General features: G+C 44.1%; 1 protein-coding gene across 1 annotated transcript; it reads left to right on the top strand.

Annotated features, from left to right (window-relative positions):
* Positions 1-13,426: 13,426 nt before the first annotated feature.
* On the top strand, positions 13,427-14,093 carry C1H17orf114 (chromosome 1 C17orf114 homolog). Its single transcript, XM_049775911.1, is given in 3 exon segments — positions 13,427-13,499; positions 13,917-13,984; positions 13,986-14,093. Coding segments are annotated over 3 exon segments (249 nt in total).
* The last annotated feature ends 3,745 nt before the right edge of the window (positions 14,094-17,838 follow it).

Consider the following 17,838-nt stretch of genomic DNA (forward strand, 5'->3'; position numbering starts at 1 on the left):
AATGATTTTCCCTTTCTAATCTCCCCAGTATTTACTGTGCCTATGCAAAAAAAAAAGCACAAATTAATTTTTTAGTTGTTATTGTTGCTGTTTTTTGTTTTTTCTTGTTTTGTTTTTATTATGTTTTATGTTTTTGTGCTCTGTTTTATTTTTATTTTGTATGGGATTATTGTTTGGTTGTTTTTATTTTGTTTGGGATTATTGTTTGGTTGTCTTTATTGATGTGGTGCTTTTTGGGTTTTTTGTTTGATTTTTTTTGTATTGTTATGTTTTTCTTCCTTTTTCCCTTTCTTCTCTTAAACTATATTTATAGCCTCTAGAAGAATTCCTTCCATTTTTTGCTTGTTTGATTTTTGTCCCCCTCCTTTTTTCTTTTTTCTTCTTTCCTTCAAACAGAACCACATAACTTGAACCACCTTGTTCTGCTCACAAACTGAGGTGGAAATAATGAAGGGTACCAAGACCAGTCATATGAACATTGAGTAGAAATAAAAAATGATCAGACTTAGGTACCAAATCCAAAGCCAACGACAACAGGATTGATACCCAATCTACAACAAGCTAGACACAGAGAGAACCACTTATACTAGCAGCCCGGTGGGGGGGGGGGGGAAGGAGGAGGATATAGGATGCATGCTGGGAAAGGGAGTAGAGGGAGGACAACATTGGTGGTGGGAATGCCCCTGATTCAATGTCACTATATACCTAAAATTTTACTGTGAATGATTTGTAATACACTTTGGTCAAAACAAGAATTATATAAAAACAACAACAACAACAACAACAATAATTTTCACAAATATACATGCTACTGAACTTTTTCTTCTTTCTTTTTTCTTCTCTTCCATTTTAGTTTTTAGTTTATCTTTATGTTCTTTCAATAACTTTGCTTTCTTTTTTCTTGAAACAAATATTTACGTCAACTGTGTAATGCATTTTCTTTAAATAATAAAAAAAAGTTTAAAAAAAAGGGACCGGGGGCTTCCCGGGTTGCATCCATCCAGGTCGTCGCTGCTCCACCGCCATCAAGCCCATGTTCATCGGAACACCAACGTGGCCCGCACCTCGGTGCCCGACGGGCTTCTCTCCGAGCTCACGCAGCAGCTGGCGCAGGCCACAGGCAAGCCGGCCCAATACATCGCCGTGCACGTGCTGCCAGACCAGCTCATGGCCTTCGGCGGCTCCAGCGAGCCCTGCTCTGCAGCCTGCACAGCATTGGCAAGATCAGGGGCCCACAGAACCGCACCTACTGTAAGCTACTATGCAACCTCCTGAGCGAGCGCCTCCGCATCAGCCCTGACAGGATCTACATCAACTACTACGACATGAACGCCACCAACGTGGGCTGGAACGGTTCCACCTTTGCCTGAGAACCCTGCCGACCCCTCTCCTCCCTGCCTGCCTGCCTGCCTGCCTGCCTGCCCTAGGCAGGCCCCACCACCCGCAATCTTGTGCCAACTCCCCTCCCGACCACGCCACCAACACCCTCCAGACGGGAGAAATAAAACGGCTTGAACTCTGAAAAAAAAAAAAAAAAAAAAAAAAAAAAGGGACTGGGCCGGAGAGATAGCATGGAGGTAAGGCATTTGCCTTTCATGCAGAAGGATGGTGGTTCAAATCCCGGCATCCCATATGGTCCCCTGAGCCTGCCGGGTGTGACCCAAAAAAAAAAAAAAAAGGGACCATATCAAATCCAGATCACTATATTCATGGCAAGTATACTATCTCTCCATCCTGTGATTCTTTTTTTTTTTTTTTTGTGGTTTTTGGGTCACACCCGGCAGTGCTCAGGGGTTATTCCTGGCTCCAGGCTCAGAAATTGCTCCTGGCAGGCACGGGAGGACCATATATGGGACGCCGGGATTCGAACCGATGACCTCCTGCATGAGAGGCAAACGCCTTACCTCCATGCTATCTCTCCGGCCCATCATGAAGCAGGGGATAAGAGAAATAGTACAGCTATTAGGATATAATTCCATCCCCAGCATCAAATGACCTGAATATCCCCAGGTATGACCCTGGTGGTCCCCAGTGCTACAGGAACCAGGCAACACCACTTTCTTAGCACTAGCAGTGAACTATAGCCAGGATGGCTGAATGTGGAGTCTACAACCATTTAAAAAATAATAATAAAAAAAAGAAGCTGGGATCTGGAATGTAGCTCAGTGGTAGGGCATATACTTTACATATGGAGGACCTGAATTTCATCTTTGGCATAACAAACAAAACATTTATTTGAGGCCAGAGAGAGAGCATGGAGGTGGGGCGTTTGCTTTGCATACAGAAGGAGGGTGGTTCGAATCTCGGCATCCCATATGGTTCGAATTCTGGCATCCCATATGGTCCCCCAAGCCTGCCAGGAGTGATTTCTGAGCGTAGAGCCAGGAGTAACTCCTGAGCGCTGCTGGGTGTGACCCAAAACCCACATTTATTTTTCTCTTCCTTCTATGGAAATTTAAGTTGCCTTTTTTTTTTTTTTTTTTAACTAAAAGTCAATGTTCTTTTTTTTTTTTTTTTTTGGTTTTTGGGCCACACCCGGTGATGCTCAGGAGTTACTCCTGGCTATGCGCTCAGAAGTTGCTCCTGGCTTGGGGGGACCATATGGGACGCCGGGGGATCGAACCGCGGTCTGTCCTAGGCTAGCGCAGGCAAGGCAGGCACCTTACCTCTAGCGCCACCGCCCGGCCCCAAAGTCAATGTTCTTGACTTATGAACATTTCCACGTGGATATGTATATTTTTGAGTGCATAAATAGGAATGAAGCTACTAGGTTAATCAATGTATTCAAGGTGCATGCGAGGCAAGCACCCTATTTGCTGTGCTATCACTCCAGTCTTCCCATTTAAGAGTTCTTCACATGCTTTGGATACAAATAATTTATCATATGTGTGTTGAAAATATTTTCTTTCAGCATATAGCTTGTATTTTTTTAAATAATGGTGCTTTTTGAAGAGGTATTTTTATTTTGGTTGTATATGTAAATATATGTTTATATTTGGTTATATATGTAAATACTACTAATAAAAATGAATCAAGTTGAAAGTGGTAGCATCGCCTTGAAAATACTTTCTTTTTTTTTTTTTTTTGTTATTTTTTTTTGTTTTTTTTTTTGTTTTTTTTTGGTTTTTGGGTCACACCTGGCAGTGCCCAGGGGTTACTCCTGGCTGTCTGCTCAGAAATAGCTCCTGGCAGGCACGGGGGACCGGGATTTGAACCAACCACCTTTGGTCCTGGATCGGCTGCTTGCAAGGCAAACACCACTGTGCTATCTCTCCGGGCCCGAAAATACTTTCTTAATTGGGCCCGGAGAGATAGCACAGTGGTGTTTGCCTTGCAAGCAGCCAATCCAGGATCTAAGGTCGTTGGTTCGAATCCCGGTGTCCCATATGGTCTCACGAGCCTGCCAGGAGCTATTTCTGAGCAGACAGCCAGGAGTAACCCCTGAGCACCGCCGGGTGTGGCCCAAAAACCAAAAAAAAAAAAAAAAAAGAAAGAAAGAAAGAAAATACTTTCTTAAAATGTTTAACTAGGGCCAGAGTGACAGTATAGTGGATATGGTGGATATGGTGCTTGCTTTGTACACAGTCCACCTAGGTTCAATTCCTGGCATCACATATGGTCCCCCATCCCTGAGAGGAGTTATGCCTGAACACTGCAGGGAGTGGCTCCTAAACAATCAACAAAATAAAAGTTAAACATAGAGTTACCATATGGTATATAGCAATTACACTTCTAAGCATATACCCATTCAATATTAAAATATGGGGCTGGAGAAATAGCATAGAGGTAGGGCGTTTGCCTTGCATGCAGAAGGATGATGGTTCAAATCCATATGCCAGGAGTAACCCCCCTGAGCACTGCCAGGTGTGACCAAAACCAAAAAAAAAAAAATCAGATCAAAATATTTAAATATGTTGGGGTGAAAATGATAGCACTTACCTGGCATGCAACCAAACTGGATTTTATCTCCAGTATCCCATACAGTCCTCCATGCCCTTTTTAAGTGTGATAACTGAACATAGAGTAAGGCCTGAACACCACCAGATTTGGCCCCCAAGCCAAAATAAATAAATTATTTTATTTTACTTTTAGTTTGTGGGCCACCGGCAGCACTCAGGGCTTACTTCTCTCTCTGTGCTCAGGAATCATTCCTGGCAGGTTTGGGGGATTATATGGGATGCCAGGGTACAACCTAGGTCAATCCTGGGTTAGCTGCATGCAAGACAAATGCTCTACCTGCTGTGTTATTGCTTTGGCTTAAAAATAAATAACTTTAAAAATAAGTAGGGATGGGGCCAAAGAGATAGCACAGTGGTAAGGCATTTGCCTTAGATGCAGAAGGATGGTGGTTCGAATCCCGGCATCCCATATGGTCCCCCGAGCCTGTCAGGAGCGATTTCTGAACATAGAGCCAGGAGTAACTGCTGTAGGCGTCTTGCGTCTCAGCATTTCTAGTGGGGAGCAAATCCTTCACGGGGAGAAAAGTGGGAGCACGAGCGGCTGAATATGAAATAACGATACCACACACAGAGTATGTGGGGTCAACACATCTTCTGGCAGGAGTGCAACAAAGTTAATCTTTAGGCAAGGAGACTTATAGGGGTAAAACCAGCCATAGGTATAGAGAAGAATAATTATAATCACAGAGCAAAGTATAACAATAACAACACCTAAGCTATGGGTGTGACTGTAAAAATTCTAAGTTACAAAGGAGATAGTTACAACTCAAGGCAGCTCTTAGCAAGCTTACTTCAAATGCAAAATCAGGATTAGGAGGAAGTAGGGAATATCTAGGCACTTGATCTTCACTGGACTGGACTTTATTGTTTTAGAGGTTAAGTAAAGGAAGGAGTTAAATCCCCTAAAATGTGTTTCCCTATTTCTAAATGAGAGTCAGTAGCCCAGGATCTTGATACCCAGTGTCTGCAGCTACAAGGACATATTTGAAAAGAGAAAAAAACATTATCTTTGCTTTTAGGGCTAACTATATCCAGAAAAGGGGTCTCAAGTAATCTTTGGTGCTGGAATTTCTGAGCCAAATTTGATAGAGGCCACAATTATGCCTGAGATTTACAAAGGAGAAATAGCCAAATAAAGACCAAAAATGTAATGCCAAGCACCTCTTTGGAAATTCCTCAACCATCCATGCAGGGGAAAAAGGTGTCCACAGTAGGCCTTTTGAAGAAGCCTGTGGGGGTTATTTCAGTTCTCCTCACCAGGAAAATCTGAGGATACATCTGGTGGGCTGAGCTCCCCTAAAAGTTTATGTATGCCGTGGCAAGTAACCCCTGAGCGCTGCCGGGTGTGACCCAAAAACAAACAAACAAACAAAAATAAGTAGGGATGGATAGTACAGGGGTTAAGGTGTTGGGCTTGCATACAATCCCAGTTGGATTTCTGGCATCACATATAGTTTTATGAATACCACCAGGGCTAACTCCTGACCATGGAGCCAGGATAAAACCAAGAGTACTTCAGGGGTGGACCAAAAACATAAAATACAGTAAAATATGGGTCAGAGAGATAGAACAGCTTATAGGGTACTTGCACTCAGCTGACCTGGGTTTGAACCATTGGCATTATTTGGTCATCCAAGTCTCTAGTGATTCTGTAGCATGGAGCCAAGAGTAAGCCCTGAGAACCATCAAATAATAAAATCATAGCACAGTAGTTGTTGGAGAGGAGGACTGGGAAGTGGATACAGAAATTCTGCTGGTTACAGAATTTTTGTTGGTTTGTATGTAGGTTAGAACCACAAGTGCTCAGCAGCTATTTCTGACTGTGCTCATGAATGACCCCTGGTGGTTCTTAGAGGAACATATGCAGTGCCAAGGATGGAGTCAGGGGTGGTCTGAACTGAAGCATACAAAGCTTCTATATTATCTATATCTATATACCTACATATCTCTAGTTATGCAAGTTTCTATATATAATCTCTCCTTTCTGTTTGTTAAAGGGCTCTGGATCCAATGCTGGAGGGTGAAGGTAGGCTGTATGTGTTGAGGGTTATTAAAGTGGTCTAGGCCTGAAGATTTAAACTTCCAAGTGGGGGTCTTTAGCCCTATATCCAGGGAACACATACAGCATGGATGAAGTTCAAAACCATTTTAATGAAAGAAACCAGAGACAAAAGAGTAATACCAACGGCTGGAGAAATAGGATAGAGATTAGGCATACATCTGATCCTTAATTAAAAGCAAATAGTTCGGGGCCGGGCGGTGGCGCTAGAGGTAAGGTGCCTGCCTTGCCAGCGCTAGCCTTGGACGGACCGCGGTTCGATCCCCCGGTGTCCCATATGGTCCCCCAAGCCAGGAGCGACTTCTGAGCGCATAGCCAGGAGTAACCCCTGAGCATCACTGGGTGTGGCCCAAAAACCAAAAACCAAAAAAAAAAAAAAAAAAAAAAGAATGAAAAAAAAGGGGGCTGGGCGGTGGCGCTAAAGGTAAGGTGCCTGCCTTGCCTGCGCTAACCTTGGACGGACCGCGGTTCGATCCCCCGGTGTCCCATATGGTCCCCCAAGCCAGGAGCAACTTCTGAGCACATAGCCAGGAGTAACCCCTGAGCGTTACTGGGTGTGGCCCAAAAACAAAAAAAAAAAAAAAAAAAAAAAAAAAGCAAATAGTTCAATCACAAGCACTACATTTGGTCTCCCTGAGCATCATAAATAGTAACTCCTGGCAACAAAGCCAGGATTAAGCCCTAACCACTGCCACTGGGTTTGGCTTCAAAAGACCTCATTATCTGTGTCCCCCGCCCCCCTGCAAAAAGAGTAATACCAGCCAGAGTGATAGTACAGCATATAGGGTATTTGCCTTGCACACAGCCAACCCAAGTTTGATTCCTGGCATCCCATCTAGTTCCCTGAGCACCACCAGGAGTAATTACTGAACACAGAACCAGGAGTAACTCCTGAGAACCACCAGGGGTGTGACTTAAGAACAAAAACAACAAAAAAAATAAAACCATAGTACTTACTCCTGACTCTGCACTCAGAAATCACTCCTGGGGTCTTGGAGGATGATTTGGGGGTGCAAGTCAAGTGCCCAACCCACTACTTTATCTCTGCCACTACATACAGTTATAAATGGGCAAAGCCAGGGCTGGAGAGATAGCACAGTGGTAGGGCATATGCCTTGCACGCGGCTGACCCAGGACTGATGGTGGTCCAATTCCCAGCATGCCATATGGTCTCCCAAGTCTGCCAGAAACTATTTCTGGGTGCAGAGTCAGGAGTAACCCCTGAGTACCACTGGGTGTGAACCCAAAAAACAAAACAAAACAAACAACAACAACAAAATAAAATAAAATAAACAAAGCCAATCTCTAGTGATAAAAATCAGATCAGTAGCTACCCATGGCAGGGGCATGGAGAAAAGATTGGTGGAAAAGGGACACAAAGGGAACTAGGCTGGAGAGATAGTACAGTGAGCAAGTACTTGTTTGCATGGGACCAAGTCAGAATCGATGTTCAGTATTGCTATGGTTTCCTAAGCCCAAGAGGACTGATCCCTGAGAACAAGATGAGGAGTAAGCCGTGTGTACTGCTAGATATGACTCAAAAACCAGAAGAAAAAAATGCATGCATTAAGCTGTAGATTGGAGGGAGCTGGGGAAATAGCTCAAAAGACTGAAGTTCATGCCTTCATGAAGGAAGCCTGGGGTTGATTCCTGGCACTGTATGGTCACCCCAAATAACTCCAGGATTGTTTCCCAAGCACAGAATTGGAGTAACCCCTAAACACTGCAAGTATGTCCCAAAAAAGAAACAAAATACAACAAAAGAAAAATAAATTATAAAATAATAATAGACTGTAAATTTGTGTGTGTATGTGTGTGTGTGTGAAGCTAGGGTGAAGCATGTATGTAGGATATGTGCTCAAGAATCCAGCTACATCACTGGCCAGATTGTAAATTAACATTTACTAATGTGGGGCTGAAGCGGTGGTGCAGTAGGGTGTCTGCCTTACACATGCTAACCTAGGACGAATTGTGGTTCGATTCCCCCACATCCCATATGGTCCCCCAAGTCAGGAGTGATTTGTTAGCATATAGCTAGGAGTAACCCCTGAGCATCACCAGGCATGGCCCAAAAACCAAATATATATAAAGAAACCAAACAAAACCATTCACTAATGTGGCCAGAGAGACTGGACATTGGATCAAGCACTTGCCTTACACAGGACCAACCCAGGTTTGATCTCTGGCACCACATATGGTCCCCTATATCCTACCAGGCATGATCCCTGATTTCAGAGCTCGGTGTAAGCCCTAAGCATAGCTGGCTGTTGCACAAAACAGAAAGTCTTTACTTAAATAAATTTACAAAATTATAAATGAAGGATTGGAGCAATAGTACATCAGATAAGGTGCTTGCATTGCACGCAGCTGACTGGTGTTTGATCCCTGACAACCCATATGGTCCTCTGAACACCTCCAGGAATAATTCCTGAGTGTAGAGGCAGGAGTCAGGAATAGCCCCATAGCATTTCTGGGTGTTATCAAAAACAAAACAAAAAGATAAACTATTTTTTTTTTTTTTTGGTTTTTGGGTCACACCTGGCTGCACTCAGAGTTTACTCCCGGCTGTGTGCTCAGAAATTGTTCCTGACAGGCACAGGGGACCATTTTGGATGCTGGAATTCGAACCACCATCTGTTCTGGATTGACTGCTTGCAAGGCAAATGTCCTACCGCTGTGCTACTCTCCGGCCCAAGAGAAACAATTTCTGAGTTTGGCAATATAGTCATTAGTGCTTTCAGTCTTCCCCATATCACAACATCCTGCGAGAATATAATGCAGCATTTCCACAGTTTTACTCCTTATTTACTAACATAAGGTGTTATTATGGGAGGTTTGCTATTCCAGGCTTAGCCTACAGCATCAGTGCTTGGGAAGCTCAGGGTGGTGGTTAACAGAGTGGACTCAGGGGTCAGACTGATGGGAGAGTGTGGAGGTGGTAGGAGTTCTTCCACTGCTGATAATTATCTGTATGACCATGGCAGGTTACCTAATCTCTCCATGCCTCCAATTTCTTATATGTAAATTCAGATCGTAGTAACAACTCAAAGCACTATGGGCATGATTAAACAAGATATCACATATGAGTTCCTAGCATATCTGAAACATTATTACTCAATTATAACTATCTTCATGACCGCGGTTCGATCCCCCGGCGTCCCATATGGTCCCCTAAGAAGCCAGGAGCAACTTCTGAGCGCATAGCCAGGAGTAACCCCTGAGCGTCACAGGGTGTGGCCCAAAAACCAAAAATAAATAAATAAATAAATAAATAAATAAATAACTATCTTCATAAAAAAGTCAAGTTACCAGATTATTTAACTGAGTATATAACATTTCCCTTTTTCTGCTGCTGGGTGTGACCCAAAAACCAAAAATGAATATATACATACATACATATGTATGTGTATATCTAGATATAGATATAGATATACTATTTAAAAATCTTATACACATTTTTGGTTTGGTTTGGTTTTGGGGCCACACCAAGTGTGTTCAGGGTTTACTCCTGGCTCTGTGTTCAGGAATCACTTCTAATATGGCACAGGAGACCAAAAATGATGCCAGAGTGTCAGACATGTACAAGGCAAGTACCTTAACTTCTTTGTTAGGGGGTCCAGCAGTGCTCAGAGGTTACTCCTGGCAGGCTTGGGGGACCATATAGTATGCCAGGATTGAACCCAGGCAAACGCCTTGCCTACTATTCGATCACTCTGGCCCTAAGTACCTTAACTTCTGTACTCTTTCTGGCCCTAAATTTTGTACATCTTTTTTTTCAGGTTTCTGTGAATTTATAAAAACAACTTTCCCAGCCATTAAGGTACAAAACTAAGATGTAGTGGTAGAAAAACATCATAGTACAAAAAGGCATTCAATTCTCTTGGAAACAGTGGGCTTATTAAAGGCATAAACATTAGATACAGAAAGTTCAGTAATCTTTTCCTAATGGCAATAATAGTTTTCATATTACAAAATCAAATGGTTGCTCTTTATTTGAGGATTGAAAATAAAGTGCCAATTTGGAGAGGAAGCAAAGTGTAACTAAGTCCAACACTTACATCTGAATAGAGGGTCAGTCCTTTTCCATTTCTCAATAGCCCTCAGCCGAATGGACGTTTAACATGGCCCACTTTCCTGAGTTGTGTATCTTTTTTTATTATTTATTTATTTATTTATTTTAATTATGAGAACAATGATGCAAAGAAAGAGGACAAGGTAAAGTTACCGTGGAAGGACAACCACCAATAAACAGAGTTCTCAGAAGAAATCCCCTTGCTGACACCTTAATTTTGAACATAAAGTCAAGGAACATTAAGAAGAAATAAAACAGAACCCATGTACAATTACTTTGTCCCTCAAGTCTCCAGATATTCATTATAACATTTCTTAGTGGTACACAAAGCAATTTATTTTGTTTGTTTGTTTTTTGTTGTTTTTTTGTTTTTGGGTCACACCCAGTGATGCTCAGGGGTTACTCCTGGCTATGCGCTCAGAAGTCACTCCTGGTTTGGGGGACCATATGGGATGCTGGGGGATCGAACCGCAGTCCGTCCAAGGCTAGCGCAGGCAAGGCAGGCACCTTACCTCTAGCGCCACCGCCCGGCCCCACACAAAGCAATTTAAAGCCATAATATTTGTGTAACTCCTGAAACATTGAAGGCATAGTATTTTTTACATTTCCATGTATATGCATATTAGTTTATGTTAACCTCAAAAGTTTAAGTAGGTTTTTTTTATTTAAGGTTTAGAGTCAAAGGAGCAAAGTAAAAACGGTGTTAGAGTGGCAATTATTGTTTGCATAGGCCCACCAAAATATGGGTGACATGGAAAGGAAAAGCCTTGGCATAAATACAAAGAGACCCTACCCCTGAAGTTTCCTGGCTTAAGACCAGCTCTAGGTTCCGGCAGAATAGTTTGTCTAATCCAAGTTCTTGTCTGTAGTGCCAATACAGTTTTAATTTTCAAACAGTCTCTTTTGTTTGCAAAAGATCCTGGAATCTGCATATCCTACATTGAAGTCAGGCTGGTGTCGAGCATCCTCTAGTTTCACCTCACAATTAAAGGGCAATGCAGAGTCCAGTAAGCAGGACATTATTGTTGTTAAGTCTTCTCAGTGTTAAGGGAAGTCTCTTTTGAGTAGGTCGATGTCAGATCAGCAGTAGAGTCTTCCCTGGTAGAGGATTGCTTCCAGGTGATGTTATAGACAATGTTGGATGTTTCATAGGTGGCTTCCCTAGTTCAGGGGTGAATGGAGAATGCCCATTCTTCTGAGGCCTGTGCCAGGTTATTATGTCAATGTTCAGGGTGTAAGGTCCAATTGCACTACAAGTTTTGTGTATTCCCATCTCTTTTAGATAAGAAATTATTTGTATGTATGGAATTTCACCATTTTAATGTGCTTATGCAAACAAGGAATAATGCCACGTGGCATTATTGGTACATATAGGGCTGCAAGAACAAGTCCTACAATCCCCTTGACTTGGTTCATACATAAGCGATAAACAGGGAATCTTTCACCAAATTCCTTATTGATCAGCTCATAAAGAGAAGAAAAGATAAAAAGTAAGGGAAATCGTCACTATATAAGAGAATATTAAGTAAGAGATAAAGCTGTCAAAGAAAATAGATATAAAAATTCAAAGGGCATATTTGCTGTTTTATGCTTTTGAAATAGTTGGGTGGGTGTTAAATTCAGTGCACCACGTTGGTCTTGATTTTGGATGGTGCAGTGCTTAAGTTAAAAAGGGTAAATGTGGAGTAATGATAGTTTGGGGTGAGAGAGTTAAAGAGTAAAAATGAGTTTTGTAGGGGTGTGTTAAAGAGCAGAATACAAAATGGACATTCTGCATACATAAAAACATACTTAAGGATATGGAGTACTATTAATATATTGTGCGTGCCCCCGCGCGGTTTGGAACATGTAGACTGGTATGAAATTACCAGTGACTGCCTGAGTACAGCCGAGCAACTATCTACACACACACCCTCCCCCAGTTAAGCTCCTCCAAGTGTAAAAAAGGCCTTTGGCACAACGGAGGTCTGCTGAAACCCATGCTGGCTGAGACTCCCGGCTCCCAGGAAGGAAGGAGATACTTCCCGAGCCGGAAGGCCATAAGTTCAAAGCCCCCGCCCTAAGCCTCCCTCTGGAGCCTGCTTGGGAATGGGGAAAGCCTAGGGTACCCCATTAGCTCCTCCCAGGATCCCACCTTGCTGGCTTGCCCAGGCATGTGGCCCAGGGGAAGCCCTGGAGCTCCGGAGGGAAATTTTTTACATCTTAATATTCTGAAATAGTCCCTAGTAGTGAGTGACCACCTTGACACCAAGTTGTCCAATGTGACTATAATGAATTTTCACTCAATGATCTAATCCTGGCATTTTTTTTTTGTTTGTTTGTTTTTGGGTCACTCCTGGCAGCACTCAGGGGTTACTCCTGGCTCTACGCTCAGAAATTGCTCCTGGCAGACTCGGGGGACCATATGGGATGCTGGGATTTGAACCATCGACCTTCTGCAGCAAGGCAAAATGCCTTACCTCCATGCCATCTCTCCGGCCTTCGTCCTGGCATTTTGTTTGTTTGTTTGTTTTGTTTCTTTGGGATCATGGCTGATGGTTTTCAGGTTACTCCTGGCTCTGCACTCAGGAATCACTGCTGATGGGCTCTGGGCACCATTTATGGTGCTTAAGATCGAACCTGGGTTGAATCTAAGTTGACTGCATGGAAGACAAATGTCCTACCCACTGTATTTAACACTCGGGTCACTGACCAGCCAAATTTGCATTTACCTCCACCATGCCATGCTCCCAGGCTCCTGCTTTTTTATGAGGAGCAAAGAGAACCTCCATGGGTTGGAGAGACAGTACAGGGACCAAGGTGCATGGTTTTGGTTTTTTTTTGTTTTGTTTTTTTTTTTTGTTATTTTTTGGAGGCAATACTCAGGAGTTATTCCTAGCTATATGGGCAGACATCATTCCTGGAAACCTTGGGCAGGCTGGGAGAGGGGGCATAGGAGATGCTAGGGATTGAATCTGGGTTGGCTGTCTACAAGGCAAGTGCCCTTTCCACTGTACGATTGCTCCAGTTTCCTCATGGTGCTTGTCATACATGCAGCTGACTCAGCTTTGATCACCTGAGTACCATTGGGCACTACCCCTAAGTAGAGCCAGGAACATCAATAGGTAAGGCCCAAACTCCCTCCCAAAAAACAGTTTCTAAATGGGGTATCCTCCTCAACCTTTCCCTCCTCCCTCTACTCTCTCTTGCATCTCCTGGCGCCTTTAATCACCAGGCAGTCTAAGCTAAGTAGTAGTTTTGGCCCACAGTGGAGGGGCTTGAAAACCACACCCTTCCTCCTGGGCCCTCCTGGTCATTTTGCAGCATCACAGCACCCTAGTCTTCTCCATTGTTGAGATGGGACTGAAGGGGGCATGGTGCTTCCGATGGGGCAGGTGCCGAAGACAGCCAGGAACTGGAAAAGAAACAGGTACAGCGGGGAGGGGGGCAGTGCTGGGAGGGACTGATGGAAAGGGAACAGATAGCACATTTGGAAGAAAGGCAAGTGACCAAACAGTGGAGGGAAAAAGGATCATCTTCTCCCTATGAAAAAAGGTGGAGCCATCACTTTCCCCAGGGCATTTGTGAAATTCTTTGCAGGGCCCAGTGCAAATAAAAGTAGGACCCCCTTATTCAAAATGGTTAAGAATTTCAAGCCAGTGACAGCAAAGAACCCTAGTAAGAGCCCTGCATACTTAGATTGTCAGAGGGAGTCAGCCTTGCTCAGACTCCTCCTTCCCAGACCCCTGATGCAGAATCTTCCTCTTTCCTCCTCAGTTGGTGAAGGGACCATAGGGCATGGGGACCCTGACCCCAACTCCTTTAAACCTCCAATCTACCCTTTTAGGTCTGGAGTCAGTAGCCCCTATAGATCCAGATCCCAGACCAGCTATCAGCCCTGTTGTGGCTGAGGGAGGCTGGGGCGACCTCCCTGGGGTCTGGTGCTTACTTCAGCAGAAAAGCTCGACTCTCCTTCCGTCACCAGCTGCACGACGTAGCATCAGCCAACGACTCCACCATTTGAAGAAACAACCTGAACTTCCAGGAAGCTCTGGCAACCTTCCTCCCCATCCTTTCTCTGGGTGATCCCAGTACTCAACTCACTAAAGCCCCTGAAGACCTTCTCATTAAATTTGAGTTGTGGGGAATGATAGTACAGTGGGTGATTTGCCTTGCATGTAGTTGATTGGTGTTGGCTCCCCACAAAAATTAAAATAAATGTAATTGTTAGGTATACATATGTGCCAGTGTGTCATACATGCATGCAGGGGCAAGGTAGGATGGAGGGTTAATAGCTGGGGGCTAAGACAATTAGGCTGACAGGTGTACTGTGTGGGATGAAAGCCAGGAAGAGTAAGGGGCAATAGGACACAACTGACCCAAGGCAGAGGGTAAGTAGTAGAGATTTCAGCAGGAAGCAAGTTTGCTGAAATCCAGCTTCACGTTGGAATATGGTGTAAACTGTGAGCAGCTGAGAGAGACAGTAGATGGTGCTAGGGAGCATACTGATTCAACATTAAGTGTCCCACTCTGCTGGCATGAGGATATGTCAGAGAACCAATCAAGAGAGGTAAACTCCTGCAGCTGAGCATAATCTTTGCATATAGTCTGGGTTTGATTCAGACAACCATCTCCTGACGGACTTCTGGGAGCACAGATCAGGCAGTTTCCCTTATGGCATCATCCCACATTCCCTCAACCCCAAAGGAATTCTCTTCTCACTGATGCTTACATTTCATTGAAGCAGAAGTAGAATAGAAAACAAACACAATAGAATATACTGATAGGGGCCGGGGCGGTGGCGCTAGAGGTAAGGTGCCTGCCTTGCCTGCGCTAGCCTAGGACGGACGGCGGTTCGATCTCCCCGGTGTCCCATATGGTCCCCCAAGCCAGGAGCGACTTTCTGAGCGCATAGCCAGGAAGTAACCCCTGAGCGTCAACGAGTGTGGCCCAAAAACCAAAAAAAAAAAAAAAAAGAATATACTGATAAATATATATAGTGTGTATGTATATATAAATGTATTATATATAATAAGAAAATAAAATGAAACTGGGGCCAGAGCAATAGCACAGCGGTGTAGGGCATGGCCTTGCATCCTTGCAAGCAGCAGATCCTAGGACAGACCTTAGTTCGATCCCCCGGCGCCCCATATGCCAGGTCCCCTGTGCCAGGAGCGATTTCTGAGCATATAGCCAGGAATAACCCCTGAGCATCACAGGGTGTGACCCAAAAAGCAAAAAAAATATAAAAAAATAAAAACAAAAACAAAACTGTGAAAGTAAAATTAAAAATATAAGAACAGGGTAGGGGCCGGCGAGGGGTGGCGCTAGAGGTAAGATGTCTGCCTTGCAAGTGCTAGCCAAGGAAGGACCGCAGTTCTATCCCCCAGCCTCCATATGGTCCACCCAAGCCAGGAGCAATTTCTGAGTGCTTAGCCAGGAGTAACTCCTGAGCATTCAAAACAGGTGTGCCCCACCCCCACCAAAATAAAGAACAGGGGTAGAGAAAACTGGAACTTTATTCTTTTATTGGTGGAAAGTTTGGGTCATACCTGACTGTGCTCAGGGCTTAATCCTTGTTCTGAACTCAGGGATCACTCCTATTGGGAAACTGGGGACCATATGGAGTGTGGAGATTGAATCTAGGTTCGTGGACTGTGTACAAGGCAAGTACCTCTATTGTTCCAACCCTTGGAGCTTCTGTTTTAAAAAATTATTTATAGGGCCCCGTGAGAGATAGCACAGCGGTGTTTGCCTTGCAAGCAGCCGATCCAGGACCAAAGGTGGTGTCTGGTTCGAATCCAGGTGTCCCATATGGTCCCCCCATGCCTGCCAGGAGCTATTTCTGAGCAGACCAGCCAGGAGTAACCCCTGAGCAACGCTGGGTGTGGCCCAAAAACCAAAAAAAAAAAAAATTATTTATATTTTTCGGACCACATCCAGCAGTACCCCAGGGACTACTCTTGGGTGTGCTTAAGGGACCATGCAGTGCTGGGAAACCCATAAGGTGGATTAGAACTGCATACAAGAGTCTTATCCTCTATACTATCCCTCCAGCTCCCAGATATTATTTTCAGGTGATCAGGAAAAAAACTTTCTGAGTGACATTGAACCTAAGACCGGAATGCTGAAAAACCTGTATGAAAACTCAAGAATTATATGCCAAAATTGATTCCAAAATTAATAAATGTCTTCCTCAGGTACATCTGGCAATGCATGTCTGGGGACAGAATGAAAAGAATGAAGGAGAGAGAAATTGGATGCCTTGAGATAGAGGACTGGAAGAAACAGGTTTTGCAGAAAAAATAAAAGTAATACATTGATTTTTTTTTTTTTCTCAGCTCAGGGGACCATGTTGTGCCAGAGATCAAATTAGGATCACAGTCTGGAAGGCAGTTGCCTAAATCCCACTCATTGTGGAGAGTGGGTGAAATGAGAATGTTGAGTTTAATAATACAAGAGATTAAGTCTCTTGCCTTATATGCAGCCTACCTGGACAGATTCCCAATACTCCATATGGCTCTCAAGCACTTTCAGGTCCATGAACCCAGAGCCAGGAGTAAGTCCTGAGTATTGCTGGGTGTGGCCCAAAAATCAAAAAGAAAAAAATACCAGACAAAACAGAATGCCAATCTGGGGAGAAGCTTAAGCTGTAAATATATAGTCCTGGGTTTTGATTGCAGGACAGCACGATTTTCTTCAATTACCACTGGGTGGTTAGATCTAGTGATTCTTGAGTACCATTCTTGAGACACTTTCAGGTCTAGACTGCTGGGATGAACAAAAGAAGCAAACCTGCCAGGAGTGATTTCTGAGCCCAGAAGCCAGGAGTAACCCCTGAGCCACAACCAGTGTGATCCTAAAATAACACAACAACAAAAATTACAGTAAGGGGCTAGACCCATGGGACTGTGGGTAAGGTGTAACAAGCCTTGCCCAACTGGATATATCATGTACTTATAATATAATAGTTTTAGAGTCTTACCTGACAGTGCTCAGAGTTACTCCTCATAGGCTTGGGGGTATGGGTGGACTAAATGGAATGCCAGGGATTGAACCTGGGTCAGACTTCTTTGTTTGGGTTACACCTGGCGGCGCTCAGGGCTCTGCACTCGAAAAATCACTCCTGGCAGGGTCAGGGACCATATGGGATGCCAGGGAATGAAGCCCAGGTCTGTCTGGGTCAGTCGCGTGCAAGCAAATGCCCTACCATTGTGCTATCCCTCCGGCCCCTGGTCAGTCTTGTGCAAGGCAAGTGCCTTAGCTAGTTGCCCCTATATTTTTTGGATTGATTTTTAGGGTCACTTTAACTTAGGCTTTACTTTCTGGCTTTGTGCTCAGGAGATCACTCCTGGTGGTGCGTTGGGGGAACCGATACAGGGATCCAAACCCAGGTTCACCATATGCCCATATGTAAGGCAAGCACCTTACCAATTGTGCTATGTGTGAGAGTGTGCACGCACGAGAGAAACAAGGTTTTTGTTTTTTTTGTTTTTTTTTGGTTTTTGGATCATACCCGGCAGCACTCAGGGGTTATTCCCTGGCTCTACACTCAGGAATCACTCCTGTCCGGCTCGGGGGGACCATATGGGATGCCGGGATTTGAAATAACCGACCTTCTGCAAGCAAGGCAAACACCTTATCTCCATGCTATCTCTCCGGCCCCAAGAGAGCAAGTTTTTAAGGACCATCTTTCATAGTGTATTGCTGTGTGTGTGAACACCTGGGTTTAATCCACAGCAGAGTATGGCTCAAAACAAAAACCAAAA

The sequence above is a fragment of the Suncus etruscus genome, chromosome 1, assembly GCF_024139225.1.
Source record: "Suncus etruscus isolate mSunEtr1 chromosome 1, mSunEtr1.pri.cur, whole genome shotgun sequence".
NCBI classification, from domain to species: domain Eukaryota; kingdom Metazoa; phylum Chordata; class Mammalia; order Eulipotyphla; family Soricidae; genus Suncus; species Suncus etruscus.